The 15,482-nt window shown below is 45.9% G+C and overlaps 1 protein-coding gene across 2 annotated transcripts in view; it reads left to right on the top strand.

The window, feature by feature from the left end:
* Nucleotides 1–1,573: 1,573 nt before the first annotated feature.
* The window catches only part of ABCC10 (ATP binding cassette subfamily C member 10), a 48,515-nt gene continuing 34,606 nt past the window's right edge, over nucleotides 1,574–15,482 (top strand). For both annotated transcript variants that reach the window (XM_077485454.1, XM_077485453.1), the window contains exons 1-5: nucleotides 1,574–1,661; nucleotides 6,219–6,398; nucleotides 8,870–10,127; nucleotides 11,875–12,102; nucleotides 12,231–12,390. In XM_077485454.1, coding sequence (XP_077341580.1) covers nucleotides 6,238–6,398; nucleotides 8,870–10,127; nucleotides 11,875–12,102; nucleotides 12,231–12,390 — 1,807 coding nt within the window. In that variant the 5' untranslated portion in view covers nucleotides 1,574–1,661; nucleotides 6,219–6,237. The remainder of the gene's footprint in view (nucleotides 1,662–6,218; nucleotides 6,399–8,869; nucleotides 10,128–11,874; nucleotides 12,103–12,230; nucleotides 12,391–15,482) is intronic.

Genomic DNA, 15,482 nt, shown 5'->3' with positions numbered 1-15,482 from the left:
ACCTTAGTGTACTATCTCGCTCAGAGGCAGGAGAGAGAAGGGAGGAATGGGGGAGAATTCAGTCACAGACAATGGAGGGTGATCTCACTCTCACTGGAGGCTCAGGTACCGACAACTTTCATCCACAATGTATCTGCCGGCTACTGAGCTTCACATTTCTAGCTCATCCATCCCTTTCCTGAGGCACAGAACACTGGGGATTGGAGTGTGGGTGGGCAGACAGAGGGGTAAGGGTGGGAGGAGGAGAAGCAGATTGAGCCCCCTCTTCTCTCCTGTCTGTGTATGGGGGTGGGGCCCGTGTGCACATCTATGTACATGGCGGTTGTGGTACTCAGTTATTTGGGGAACGTGCAGTCCATTCTGAATAGTGTTTCCGGGTTTCAGGCGGTCTGAAACCTGTACTGTCCGGGTCAATCCCGGACAGGTGGCAAACCAGCAACCAGTTTGGGCACTGAGCCAACGGCGGTGGTGAAGGGTCTCTGCCAGCTAGGGGTCCACCACAGGCTGAGACAGTGACAGACAGAGACCATGCAAAGACTATTTTAGGGGGCATTAGATCGGCCCAGGGCCGGGTGCAATTCCGGGACACTGTAATGTCCTGGAATGAGGGTGCCCGGGACCGGGACAGAGCTGGCAATTGCGGGATTGTCGCAGGACATGTGGGCACCCCAGTGCATACCAGTATACACACCAGTAGAGCTGGAGGGCAGGCTTGGTATTAAGGATGAGCTCCGGCGCGTTCGTATGCTCCACGTGCAGAGCCTGCCAGGAAGTCGGCGCATCGCTAATCACAGGCAGACATTGTCCTGATACGTGGCTGCAGAGATCGGGCAATGTCTCACTGCCTGTGATTAGCGCAGCACTGCGCCGTCTTCCTGGCGAGCTCTGCAGGTGGAGCATGCGAACACTCCTGAGCTCATCCCTACTTGGTATATGACAAGCATTTTCATTATTTTTAAACATTCAGCTTTCATTAAATGAATCCCTGGTGATCCTGCCATGAAGGTCCTTGTTTCCCAATTGTTCTCCTGAATTGTCACCCCGTCACACAGGCTTCTAACGGAGATTACTAGTGGCCATTTCAATACACATGACGCAGGCATGGCTCACTGTTGTCACCATCAGGAAAACTGCTCTGAGAAATGCCATACAGACTTTGCTGGGGTGCATGTAGATATGAAATGGCTGAAAAAAGCCAGCTGCCGGAGATCGGTATCACCGATATGTAACAAGGAGTGGAAAAAAGTTCAAACAACAATTTTATATATATATATATATATATATATATATATATATATATATATATATATATATATATATATATATATATATATATATATATATATATATATATATTTTTATACATTTAAATTATTTATGGCTGAAAAAAATGACAATTCTTTACAATACACAGAGACAGAGCAAGCAAAAACGTCAGCCAGTTGATGTTTACAGTTCCCAGCCATTGCACACACTGACCTCCGCCCTGTAGATGTCGCCTATCATTTCGCAGCTCCCTTTCTCATTCGTGCGGACGCTCTGTACTCGGCTCCTCTCTATGATTAGCCACATGTCCGTGCGTTTTCCTGTCCCCGGGAAACGTTTCTCCCATGATTGGTTCCGCTTCCCGACGATGCTCTTTTGGCAGGAAAGGGAGTGAGGTGAGGGCACACAAGCAGTTGGTGGGGGGTTTCTCAGCACACAGGCAGTTTTATATGTCAAATTTCGGCCAGTCGCAGCTTATTTTGAGCTCCATACTAATAGGAGGTAAAATCCTATTGGTTGCTGCACTTCCAGTTTTGATTTGCATACAAATTCATTCTGATAATGTCTAATACATGGGTAAGCCCAATTCAAGGCTACATTACAGTTTGAGGTGGGGTGGAGAAGCATAGGGTCTCGGTTAGGTTCTTACTGCTGCCCCTTCTGGAGAGATTTCCCCTCACTTCCTGTTTCAATGATGGCTGCCAGACAGAACAGGAAGAGGAGAGAAATCTCTTTCGATAGACTGCAGATCCAGCCTTCCTTGTCCCACCCCAAACTGACAAGACGATTTGGCTGGAGTCAGGCTCCGCTATGGCACAGGAAGTCATGGTCCAGGCCGTATAATAACCATATAATGCCTATAGATCAGGGATATGCAATTAGAGGACCTCCATCTGTTGCAGAACTACAAGTCCCATGAGGCATAGTGAGACTCTGACAGCCACAATAATGACACCCAGAGGCGGAGGCATGATGGGAGTTGTAGTTTTGCAACAGCTGGAGGTCCGCCAATTGCACATCCCTGCCTCATAGTGTCATGCTGCCTATGAGCAGTAGAGATGGGCTCAGGGGAATGCTCAAAATCCCGCCCGGAAGCCGACACCACACGCGGCTAATCACAGGCGGTGAGTGAGACATTACCCGATTGGCAGCTGCACAAGTCGGGAAATGTCTCACTTCGGGTTGCCACCTTTTCTTTCAGCAAAAAGCTGGGAGTAATTGTAACTGCCAGCCTTGCAATGCCTCATGGGAAATGTAGTTCCCCAACAGCTGGAGGGCCCCAGGTTGTCTACTAGGGATGAGCTCTGGCGTGTTCGCATGCTCCACGTGCAGAGCCCGCCAGGAAGTCGGCGCTGCGCTAATCACAGGCAGTGAGACATTGTCCCGATCTCTGCAGCCGCGCATCGGGGCAATATCTCACTGCCTGTGATTGGCGCGGCGTGGCGCTGCGCCCACTTCCTGGCGGGCTCTGCACGTGGAGCATGCGAACACAGCATGCCGGAGCCCATGCTTATTGCCTACCCCTGCACTATAGTATTATGAAAGACCTGGGACACCTTTGGGTGGCCCAAGGATAGAAGTACTGCAGCTCGCGTAGTATGCTGTGGCGAACAGTACTTGTGACCAAATTGCTCTTGCTGACTTAATACTTAATTGCCCCCCCCCCCTCCAGTGATGCTGAAGCTGCCCGCAGACAGCTGCCCACAGCTCTCAGATGGCAACACATTTTTATGCGACTATCTGGGTTACTTGGGGAGCCACAGCCCTGTCTGAATAATAATGTGTCCGGGTTTCAAGCGGACTAAAATCCCGGACACATGATTCAAAACCCGGTGAATCCTGGATAGGTGGCAACTAGAGCTTCGCGATTAATCACTAAGAATCGTTGTAGCAATATTTTTTTTTCCCTGTTGCGATTTTGACAAAGTATTTTGGCGAAAGAAAGGAAAACAAAAACAAAAACGGGCAGTCTGCCAAGAATCACAACATTCTTTAGCAGTGGAACTTAAAGACGGATTCCACTGGAAAAAAAATTATTAAAAGCCAGCAGCTACAAATACTACAGCTGCTGACTTTTAATAAATGGACACTCACCTGTCCCAGGGTCCAGCGATGTCGGCAGCCGAGGCCGATCGATCGCTCGGCTCTCGCCTGCTGCCGCCGCCATTTTCGGTAAGGGAATCAGGAAGTGAAGCATTGCGGCTTCACTTCCCCGTTTTCTACTGCGCATGCGCGAGTCGCGCAGCGCAATGGGAATGGTCCGCGCTGTCTCTGGGACCCGTGTGTGTCCCAGCAGGCAGTGCGGGGGGACAGGAAGAGTCTATGCCTGGAAGTGGGTGCAAATACCTGTCTTAGACAGGTATCTGCACCCCCCTCCCCCCTTAAAGTTGCCAACTGTGACACCGGAGGGGGGGAGGGTTCCAATGAGCGGAAGTTCCACTTTAGGGTGGAACCCCGCTTTAAGTATAAACATTGTAACAATTTATCCTTTACATCAAAGGAATAGACTTTGGGGTGTAAATGAGGGAAACACTAAACCTTTTTCTGACATTTATTGGTTTCAAGTTAAAATCATTTTTGTTTTGCTAGAAAATTACTTGGAACCCCCAAACATTATATATTTTAGTAGAGACCCTAGAGAATAAAATGGTGGTTGTTGCACTATTTCATGTCACACTGTATTTGCACAGCAGTTGTTCAAATGCAATTTTTGGGGAAAAAACACTTTAAAGCGGGAGTCCCGCAAATTTTTTATTTTTTTTTAAGTCAGCAGCAATACTGCAGCTACTGACTATTAAAATAAGGAAACTCACCTGTCCCAGGGTCCAGTGATGTCGGCACCCGAAGCCGAACTGTCCCTCGGTCCCCGGATGCTGCCGCCGCCATCTTCGGTATGGGAATCAGGAAATTAAGCCTTGCTCCCTGCTGTCTCTGGGACCCGTGTGTGTCCCAGAAGACAGTGCAGCGGGCAGGAAGAGGCATAGACTGCCGTGGGAGTCTATGGCCAGAAGTGGGTGCAAATACCTGTCTAAGACAGGTATTTGCACCCCCTTCCCACCGAAAGGTGCCAAATGGGACACGGGGGGGGGGGGTCCGAAAAGCAGAGGTTCAATTTTTGTGTGAACCTCCGCTTTTGAATAATGAATAAAAAAACTAACCAGTAAAGTTAGCCCAATTTTTTTTGCATATTTTTATGCTGCGAGAATCGTGGTCTTTTTATTCTAAGCAAAAAAATTGTGATTCTCATTTTGCCCAGAATCGTGCAGCTCTAGTGGCAACCCTAGTCTCACTGCCTGTGATTAGCCGTGCGCAGTGTTGGCCTCCTGGCAGGATCAAGCATGCCGGATTTCGAGCCCTCTAATGAGCAGGCCGATCAGAAAGAATAATTTAATTTATATGCCGCATCCCTGAATTTGATGCTTCAATTATATTTATTGTATAATTATGGGGCTTTTGAGGCATAGCATTTAGTAGAAAAATAACATTTATTTCATTCGGTTAAAATTAGACAATATTGCATATGCAGTAGCATACTATACTAAAATATACTACAATTGTAAAACAACCGATCTCAAATACTGTGATAATTGCATATAATAGTCTTTCAAGCTAAATGACACGTTTTAATGATATATTAAAAAATATATATATAGCAAAATGTCACAATGCGGAAATCCCTTAGGAAATGCTATTACACAAAGTATTACATTTTGTTACATTTTCTCTTTTATATATATATATATATATATATATATACGGTATATATTATATATCATTAAAACTTTCATTTCATTTAGATTGCACAAATAAAGTCTACACTGATAGCTCCTGATGAAGAGGACCATGTCCAAGAAACGTGTTTTTGAGCTTGAAAGACTATTATATGCAATTATCACAGTATTTGAGATCGATTCTTTTACAATTGTAGTATATTTTAGTATAGTATGCTACTGTATATAGACTAATATTGTCTAATTTTAACTGACTGAAATAAATGTCATTTTTTTTTCTACTAAATGCTATGCCTCAACAGTCCCATAATTATACTATAAACATAGTTTTGATGCATCTAATGAGCAGGCGCTGTTTATCGTACCCGCCTTCACAAAAAAAAAAAAAAAATCGGTTTGATCTGCAATACTGAGCTGTGATTGGTCGAAATTGGAGGCTATCTTTTATAATGGTTGCATCTGGTGAGCCAAAGATTCCCGAAGTCTCTATTGGCCGGAATTAGGGTTGCCACCTCATCCCTTTAAAACCGAACACATATGAATTACACAGGTTCTGTGGCTGATTAAGGTGGTAATTGAACTCACTTGGTGCCTCATCTGCATTAAATTAGCTTCAGAACCCGTGTAATTCATATGTGTTCAGGTTAAAAGGGATGAGGTGGCAACCCTAGCCGGAATCCTTCCGTGTTGATGTGTCTGACTTGCAGAGTGTTGTACCATTCCAGAATTGTATGATTGTCTGCAGGTTGGTCAGATCTTCATTGCCAGTTACAATCTGACCACACACAGACTTAGAAACTCAGTGGGCAGAAAACATTTGTTTCCGTTTTCGAATGTGGCATTCATCCATTGGCCCTCGGGGACACAAGAAGGATGGCCAATATCAGGAGGAGATTTGCACCAAGGATAGAGAACCCAGGGCTGGGGAAAAAATCGATTTAAATCTTGAATCGAAACGATAAAAAATTTCAGCAAATCGATTTTTTTTTTCACCAGGATTGGCACTGACACCGCGTCAGTCCTGAGGTGCTACGGCCAGGAGTTTTTAGGAGAGGCCGCGGCTTCGCCTAAAAACTCCTGCCCGCAGCTCCTCAGGACCAGCATGGTGTCCATCAAAAAAAAAAAGAAACTCAATTCGAATCATTTTTTTTTTTTTAGAAAATCGCCCAGCTCTAAGCGAACCCCCGCCACAATCATGTCTCCTCTGCTTGCGTCCTGCAGGTTCTGCTCATTGGATGGGATGGAAGATGTCGTCTCCCAGCTGTGCGGATCTCCCCCATCAGACCCGTTACCTGTCTGGGTCAATGGCCATGTTGGCGTCTGCTTTAATCAGCTGATCCTTAGCACCGTTCCTCACGTATTATTTGCTGCAAGCAGTGCCTGCCATGCCGGAGCCTCCAGGTAATCCATCTAAGGTTTGGTCCTCTTCCAATGCTGGGATTGGGATTTCCCAGAATAGTTATGATGGAATATTATGAGAGGGTGGCAGTGAAGTGAGTTGATTCTTATAAGAAAGGATGGAGGTGAAGGGAGATGGTCCTTATAAGAGAGAGTTGTGGTAAAGTGAGATGATCCTTATAAGGTTAGGTGGAGGTGAAGGGAGATGGTCCTTATAAGAAAGGGGGGGGCATGGTCCTTTATAAGAAAGAGGGTCGAGATGAACAGAAATTGACCTTATAAAGAAGGTTAGTGGTAAACGGAGCTAGTCCTTATGAAGGAGGGTGGAGGTGAAGGGAGACGGTCCTTGTAAGGAAGGGGAGAGATGGCCCTTTTGATGGAGGTGAAGGTTCATGGTCCTTATTAGTGAGGGTGAAGGTGAAAGGAGATGGACCTTATAAAGGAGGATGGAGTTGAAGGAAGATGCTTGTTATAAAGGGGGGGGGGGGGGATGGCCTTTATGGGGGAGGGTGTGGGTATCGGAAGATGGTCCTTATAGGAAAGGGTTGAGATGAACAGAAATTGACCTTATAAAGAAGGTTAGTGGTAAATGGAGCTAGTCCTTATGAAGGAGGGTGGAGGTGAAGGGAGACGGTCCTTGTAAGGAACGGGGGAGATGGCCCTTTTGATGGATGTGAAGGTAGATGGTCCTTATTAGTGAGGGTAGAGATGAAAGGAGATGGTCCTTATAATGGAGGGTGAAATTAAAGGAAGATGATTGTTATAAAGGAGGGTGAAGGATCGTCTTTATGAGGGAGGGTGTAGGTATTGGAAGATGGTCCTTATAAGAAAGGGTTGAGATGTACAGAAATTGACCTTATAAAGAAGGTTAGTGGTAAACAGAGCTAGTCCTTATGAAGGAGGGTGGAGGTGAAGGGAGATGGTCTTTATCAGAAAGGGTGGAGGTGAATTGAGTTTGTCCTTATAAGAGAGGTTGAAGGTGAAGGGAGATGGCCCATATAAAGAAGAATTGAGGTAAATGGAGATTGTTCTTTTAAGAGTGGGTGGAAGTGATATTGTTCTTCTGAGGTGGGTAAAGGTGAAGGGAGATGGTCCTTTTCAGGGTGAGCGGGGGTAAATGTGCATAGTCCCTATAAGGGAGGGTAAAGGTTAAGGAAAATTGTCCTTATGAAGAATAGTGATGGTAAAAGATGGTCCTTGTGACGAAGGGTGGAGGTAAGAGACATGGTCTTGTCAAGGAGGGTGGATGTGAAAATAAGCGGTCCTTATGAGGGTGGGTGGGGTATAGGAGAGAAGAGACAGTCTTTTTTTTAAGGGAGGGTGGAGATGAAGGGAAATTGTTCTTATGAGGGACGTTGCGGGTAAAAGAAGATGGTTCTTATAAGAAAGGGTGGAGTCGAAGGGGTTGATATTTTTTAGTTGGATGAAGGTGAAGGTAGATGGTCCTTTTAAGAGTCGGTGGAGGGTATGGTCCCTATAAGCATGGCTGGAGGTGAAGGAAGATGTCCCTTATGAGAGAGTGTGTGAGTAAATATAGATGGTTCTTAGCCCTTGTACACACGGTCGGAGATTCCGTCGGAATGTTTCCTATCAGACCGTTTTGTCGGATATTACGACTGTGTGTGGTCTGCATCGGACTGTTTCCGTCGGAATATCCGACGGACCAATTTTTCCAACTTGCCGGTAAAATTTTCCGACAAAATGCTCCTATCGGACATACTCTGATCATGTGTAGCCTACTCCGACGGACAAAATGCCACGCATGCTCAGATCAAATTCCTAGACCAAAGCTATTGGCTACTAGCCTGAACGTAGTCCCGTCGTAACGAAATAACATCATCGCGTTATGTACAATCTGATTATCCGACAACTTAGTCCGACCGTGTGTATGCCACATCACTTCCGGATCTCTTCCGGAATTAATCCGTCGGAATTACTCTGACGGATTTGGTTGTCGGACTCTCCGACCGTGTGTACAAGGGCTTAGAAGAAAGGGTTGAGGTGAACGGGAATTATGAAGGGATGTGAACCTTTTGAGGTGGGTGAAGGGAGATGGTCCTTTTTAAGGGTGGGTAGAGGTAAATGGGTATGATCAATATAAGGGAGGGTGAAGGTAAAGGGAGGTTGTCCTTATGAGGGTGGGTGCAAGTGACGGGAGATGGTCCTTATGAGAGAGAGTGGAGGTGAAGGGAGATGGCCCTTATGAGAGAGAGTGGAGGTGAAGGGAGATGGCCCTTATGAGAGAGAGTGGAGGTGAAGGGAGATGGTCCTTATGAGAGAGGGTGGAAGAGAAGGGAGATGGTCCTCATGAGAGAAGGGTGGCGGTGAAGGGAGATGGTCCTTATATGAGAGGGTGGCGGTGAAGGGAGATGGTCCTCATGAGGGTAGATGGAGGTGAAGGCAGATAGTCCCTAGACTGGAATGTCTAGGTTGTGTCTTTTTTTCCTAATGATAATATAAGGTTTTTCTTCCAGGAACTCCCAATTTACCTCCCTGTCTCCAGCCTGGCGCTGTCGGGTTATATTCTCATTCCTCCTCACCCTGTTCTGTGCTGCAGAGTTGGCCTTGGGGGCCAGCTTTCCACGTGAAGTCCCCTCCTTATTAGAAGTTCTTTCAGGAGGAGTGTGTTGCTTGTCATGGTTTACACATTTCCTGGTGCTACTCAACCTTCGGAAGAAAGTGTACACGATTTCTAGAGGACCTCTGAGTTTGGTGTTGCCGGTCCTCCTCTTGATTCCCTCTTCGGTGATCAGAATAGTTTGGTTATTCCAGGAAGGGGCTGTGACGTCACCCGTGAACTCTGTTCTTGTGTCTCGTTTTTCTCTCTCATGTCTGCGGCTTTGCTTCGTAGCTTTGTATTTTGTAGCTTTTCTTGTTCCTTCTCAACCCCAAAGATTTCCCATCAACGTCTCCATAAATGAAGGCGACGAAGAGGTCTCTCCGCTGTTCTCCTCTGCCCACAGTTTCAGTGAAGGGACCTCAGAGGACAATGAAAGTTTTCTTTCACAGTTGTTCTACTTTTGGATAAAGCCACTTATGCAAAGGGGAGCACGTGGAGATTTGAAGCAACCCCAGGATGTACCCATCCTGCCATATGGTCTCCGAACTGCAAGAGTCCGCCAAAAATTTCTGTCCAAGAGTCCACCCGGAACATTGCGCCTCTTATCAGCGTTGCATGCAAGCTTTGGAAGCCGTTTTTACTCTTTAGGGTTGATAAAACTTTGCTGCATCATCCTTGGGTTCATGGGCCCGGTGCTGCTAAATCTTCTGGTGAATTTCATGGAGACCAGAGAGGAGCCTCTCAGCTGGGGGGTGATCTACACTGCTGGGCTCTTCTGCAGTGGCATTCTGGGAGCTCTTTTACAGAACCAGTACACACATCAGATCAATAAGGTGATGCTGGCTGTGAGAACATCTGTACTGACTACTGTTTACCGTAAGGCCATTCATGGTGAAGGGACAGGACTTGCTGGGTTCTCTCCAGGGGAAGTAATGAACCTGATGAGCACAGATGCAGATCGAATAAGCAATTTTTACCGGAGCTTACATGAGTTGTGGAGCCTTCCCCTACAGTTCGCCATCACGCTTTACCTATTGTACCAACAGATGGGCATTGCTTTCCTCGGGGGCCTTGGACTGGCATTTCTGTTGGTACCCCTGAATAAAGTTGTTGCCACTCGCATCATGAACAACAATAAAGAATTGTTGCAACATAAGGACGCCCGAGTCAAGGTACCCCCATCACTGTGTGTCTGGACATTTCCCATCTCATTCAAATGTGTATTCTGTGTTACTTCCTGTTCCCTCTCTTCTCTTCCTTCCTTCTTTCCTTCATTCATTACCTTCCTCCTTTATTCTTTTCTTTTTTTTGCTTTCCCTTTCTTTCTTTTTTCTTAGACCCTTTCTTTCCTTCTATTCATTTCTTCTTTTCCTCCCTTCTCTCTTCATTCCATTCTCCACTTTCTTCTTTATTAATTTCTTTCACCATTCCTTTCTCTCTTCATTCCTTTCTTCCCCTCCCTTCCATCTACATCCCTTCCCCCCCCCCCCCCCCCAATCTACTAATAATCTCTTCCCTTCCCTTCTCTCAATTCTTTCCCCTCTCCCTACACTCCACAATTCTTCCTCCCCTTGTTTCTCTCTACATTCCTTGCTCCTTTCCCTTCTCTTATGATTGCTTACTCCATTCTGTCTTAAAGCCGTCCTTCCCTCCCTCATCTTTTTATTTTTTTCTCCCTCTTCCTTGTTTCTTCATTCTTTCTTCTCTTCATTGCTTCCTTCCCTTCTCTCTTCATTCCTCCCTATCCTCCCAACTCTCTTCATTCCTCCCTATCCTCCCAACTCTCTTCATTCCACACCACCCTCCCATCTCACTTCCTTCCTTCCCTACATTCTCTCTTCATTCTTTCTTTGCCTTCCTTCTCTCTTCATTCCTCCCTATCCTCACAACTCTCTTCATTCTATACTCCCCTCCCATCTCACTTTATTCCTTTCTTCCTTCCTTCCCTCCTTTCTCTCTTCATTCCTCCCTATCCTTGCAACTCTCTTCATTCTATACTCCCCGCCCATCCCACATTCCTTCCTTCCTTCCCTCACTTCTCTCTTCATTCTCTCCCTCCCTTCTCTATTCATTCCTCCCTATCCTCACAACTCTCTTCATTCTATACTCCCCGCCCATCCCAATTTATTCCTTCCTTCCCTCATTTCTCTCTTCATTCTCTCCCTCCCTTCTCTATTCATTTTTCACTATCCCCACAACTCTCTTCAGTCTATACTCCCCTCCCATCTCACTTTATTCCTTCCTTCCCTCCTTTCTCTCTTCATTCCTCCCTATCCTTGCAACTCTCTTCATTCTATACTCCCCGCCCATCCCACTTTATTCCTTCCTTCCCTCACTTCTCTCTTCATTCCTCCCTATCCTCACAACTCTCTTAATTTTATACCCCCCCCCCCCCCCCCCATCTCGCTTCATTCCTTCCCTCCCTTCTCACTTCATTCTTCCTTTCCCTGCCTTCCCTTTTTTTTCCTCCCTCCCCTCCATTCTGTCATAGTTCTCTTTACTATTCATTCCTTCCCTTCTCTCTTTGTTCCTTCCTCCTATCCCTTCTCTATTCCTTCCTATCCTTTAAGTATGTTTTCACGGTCACTTCCTCATCTACTGATGGCTCTCCCTTTCCTTTTCGTGTGTCATTCAGTCCCTTGTTTGTTCTTTCTTCCCTTCCCTCCCCATTACCTTTCTTTCTCACCTATTTTTTTTTTTCTTATTTTAACTTTCTTTACTTTCTTCCTTTTCTTCTTCTCCTTTCCTTTCCATTTTCTTTATTTTCTTCCCATTTCCTTCTTCTACCCATTTCTCCCTTCCTTTCCTTTCCCTTCCATTCTTTTCTTCTTCTTCCTCTTTTTCTTTCCTTCCCCTCCTTCTTTGGCTCTATATTGCCCCCCTATAGTTGCTGAGATTCTTCCCTGTCTGATTCCCCAGCTGGTGACGGAGTTGTTGTCTGGGATGCGAGTGGTGAAGTTTTACACATGGGAAGAACATTTTGCACGTCAGCTGACCATCCTACGGAGGAAGGAATTGCGCAGCCTTCGGGCCATTAAACTACTGGACGCTGTTTGTGTGTATCTGTGGGCAGCTTTACCTGTCCTCGTTTGCATCATCACCTTTGTTACCTATGTACTACTTGGGAACCAGCTTACTGCAGCCAAGGTCAGTCAAGAGGTTGGCAGTCCCAGTAGACACCTCCATCTCTTCTGCACACTTATCTCTTTAGAATTGTACTTCTTTGTTGAGATGTCTCCTCCAGCCCTGACCGAGCTGTATGTTCTCCTCCGTAGGTGTTCACAACTCTGGCTCTTGTGGGAATGCTAATTTTGCCATTGAACAATTTCCCCTGGGTGCTGAATGGAGTCTTAGAGGCCAAGGTTTCATTGGATCGGATTCAGAGCTTCCTGGAGTTCCCAGACCAAAACCTGCTGACATATTACAAAACGGAAGGTGAGAATTGGGGGGAAAGGGAGCGTTTATCTTCAGCAAGCCGAAAGTTGTAGTCCCACCACATCTGGATGAAGGACAGTGTCCTGTGCTGTGGGTGTTTAGTGTCTGTCATTATGACTTGCGTTACATTACAGTGAGGAAAATAATGATTTGATCCCCTGCAGATTTTGTAAGTTTGCCTACTTACAAAGAAAAGAAGGATCTATATTTTTTATGTATTGTAAAAAAATTTTTTTGGACGGGGCCATGTATTTTAAAATCTTGGATGAGAACATTCTTCCCTCAGCCAGAACACTGAAGATGGGTCGTGGATGGGTCTTCCAGTATGACAATGACCCAAAACATACCAAAGGAGTGGATCAAGAAGAAGCATATTAAGGTCATGGAATGGCCTAGCCAGTCTCCAGACCTTAATCCAGACCTTAATATAGAAAATTTATAGAGGGGGTGGAATCTTCGAGTTGCCAAGAGACAGCCAGGAAACCTTAAAGAGGAGCTGCACCTTTAAAAAAAAAATTAAAAGCCAGCAGCTACAAATATTGCAGCTGCTGACTTTTAATAAATTGACACTTACCTGTCCCAGGGTCCAGCGATGTCGGCGGCAGATGACGAGCAATCACTCGTCTCTCCGCCGCCCCTGCTGCCATCCTCTGTCAGGGAATCGGGAAGTGAAGCATTGCGGCTTCACTGCCCGGTTCCCTACTGCTCACGCGCGAGTCGCGCTGCGCGTCTGTACTGGTCCCCGCTGTGTCCTGGGAACTGTGTTTTCCAGAACACAACGGGGGGGCGGGGCATCTGCGGCGAGCTTGTCCCGGAAGTGATAAAGTGATAATCCAGGTATCTGCACCCCCCTGCCCCCTGAAAGGTGCCGATTGTGGCACCGGAGGGGGTAGGGATCAGATGAGCGGAACTTCCACTTCAGGGTGGAGGTCCGCTTTAAGGATTTAGAGAAGATCTGAAAAGAAGAGTGGATCAAAATCCCTCCTGAGTTGTGTGCAAACCTGATCACCAACTACAAGAAACGTCTTACCTCTGTGCTTGTCAACAAGGGTTTCTCCACCAACTACTAAGTCATGTTTGGCTTGGGGATCAAAATAATACTTATTTTACTCACTGAATTACAACTCAATCTATAACATTTGTATCGTGTTTTTTTTCTGGATTTTTGGTTAATATTCTGTCACTTTCATTTAAAATACACCTATGATAACAATTATAGATCCTTCCTTTGTTTGTAAGTGGGCAAACTTACACAATCTGCAGGGATCAAGTAATTATTTTCCCCTCTATAGATGTCTTTGAATCTTTTTAGTATTTTTATTGATGTTATTTACAGCTAAGCTCCGGGCAGGTTCAAAATGCACAGTTAAAATGCATATCTGGGAAGGGTTCTGCCTTCTGAAGGATTTGTACTTCTGTGCAACCAGTTTTGTGATCCTGGGACTCTGCTAGACATGACAGCCCAAGCAACAGCAGTACAACTTGGTTAAAGTATAATTCCAGGTGAAACCAAACTAAGCTAAACTCTACTCTCAAGCCCAGTAGGAGCCTAGTCTTGCTACCCTGGGAAAGGAAAGATGTCTGTACTTGCCTATTCTGAGGGCTCTCCGGTCTGGTCAGATGATCGGGTCCCAGCAACAGCTTCAGTGTAGAGGAGGGACAGCCGACAACTCATGTACCGCAGTAAACCTATGGGTGATCTCATTGCCCAGGCTCTGTGACTGTTGTCGCTGTTCTCTCCTCTACGTTGACACCGCTGGAGAGGTCATGTAACCAGACCGGAGCTGCTTCAGAAAAGATAATTATAGACCTCTTTCCTTTTACAAGATAGAATAGGCTTAGAATGGGAGTAGATTTTTAGCTAAGTTAGGTTTTGACTGGAATTACACTTTAACCACATCCCACCAGGCCTACAGCAAAATGACGGCTGGGAGGTGGATCAGTTATCCTGATCGGACATCATATGATGTCCTTCAGGATCTGCCACTAGTGCGCACCCTCCCCAGGGGGTGCGCGGCCGATCGGTGGTGTGGGGTGTGTCACCCTGATAAACCGCATCTCCAATCTCACTAAAGAGTCTATGACGCAGGCTCTTTACCATGTGATGAGCTGTGCCCAATCAAAGCTGATCACTTTGTAACTTGGAAGCGCTGGTTGTGGGCATTCCTCTATTCGCGATTACAGCACATGAATGGACGAGAGCGGATAAGTGGCTCTCCTGACGGGGGATCTGCACTGATGATCAGTGCAGTGATTATCAGTGATGCCCACCAGTGAGGCCAATCAGTGCACATCAATAATGACTTTCAGTGCCCATCGGAGATGCCTGTCAGTGTCTCCTCATCAGTGCCACCCCTCTGTGCTCCCTTCAGTGCCCATAAAGGTGTCAGAAACCATGAAATCAGACTGAGACAGAAGTACAGTTAAATCACACTTGTTTAATAATAAAAGTAAAAAGAACAAATGTAGTCAAAACATAGCCAAAGTTCAGTAACTGGAATGGATAGTCAGCCAAGCCAGAAGTCAGGGATCAATGTAGTGGAACAGCAAGCAGGATCTGGAGAAATGGATGTCAGCCAAGCAAGTCTTTACACAGGAACGCAGGAGAACGTAGGCTCTGTGATGTTGACCAAGGCGAAGGCAGAGATCCTTTGGGCTTAAGTAGGCAGGACTGACGAGCAGGATATCATCAACAGCTTAGTAACTGTGGAGAGATAGGAGCTGGCAATTAGCCGACAGGTGAGTGGCCAGCTCTAAGAAAGAAGGGCTGAGCCCAGCCCTGTCAAAAGGCTGCCCATCAGTGCCGCCTATCAGTCCCGCCTCATCAGTGCAGCCTCCTTTGTGCACATCAGTGAAGGAGAAAACGTACTTACTTACAAAATTTTATAACAGAAACAAAAAAACTTTTTTTTTGTTTCAAAATTTTCAGTCTTTTTTTCATTTGTTTAGCAAAAAATAAAACCCAGTGGTGATTAAATACCACCAAAAGAAAGCTCTGTTTGTCTTCAAAAAATGATAAACATTTAGTTTGGGTACAGCGCTGCATGACTGCGTAATTGTCATTCAAAGTGCGACAGCGCCAAAAGCTGACA

This window comes from Lithobates pipiens, unplaced genomic scaffold (assembly GCF_037356315.1).
Source record: "Lithobates pipiens isolate NorthernLeopardFrog02 unplaced genomic scaffold, aLitPip1_a1.2 Scaffold_18, whole genome shotgun sequence".
In the NCBI taxonomy this organism is placed as follows: domain Eukaryota; kingdom Metazoa; phylum Chordata; class Amphibia; order Anura; family Ranidae; genus Lithobates; species Lithobates pipiens.
The sequence above is the reverse complement of the archived record's forward strand: the minus strand, read 5'-3'. Positions and strand labels throughout refer to the sequence as shown.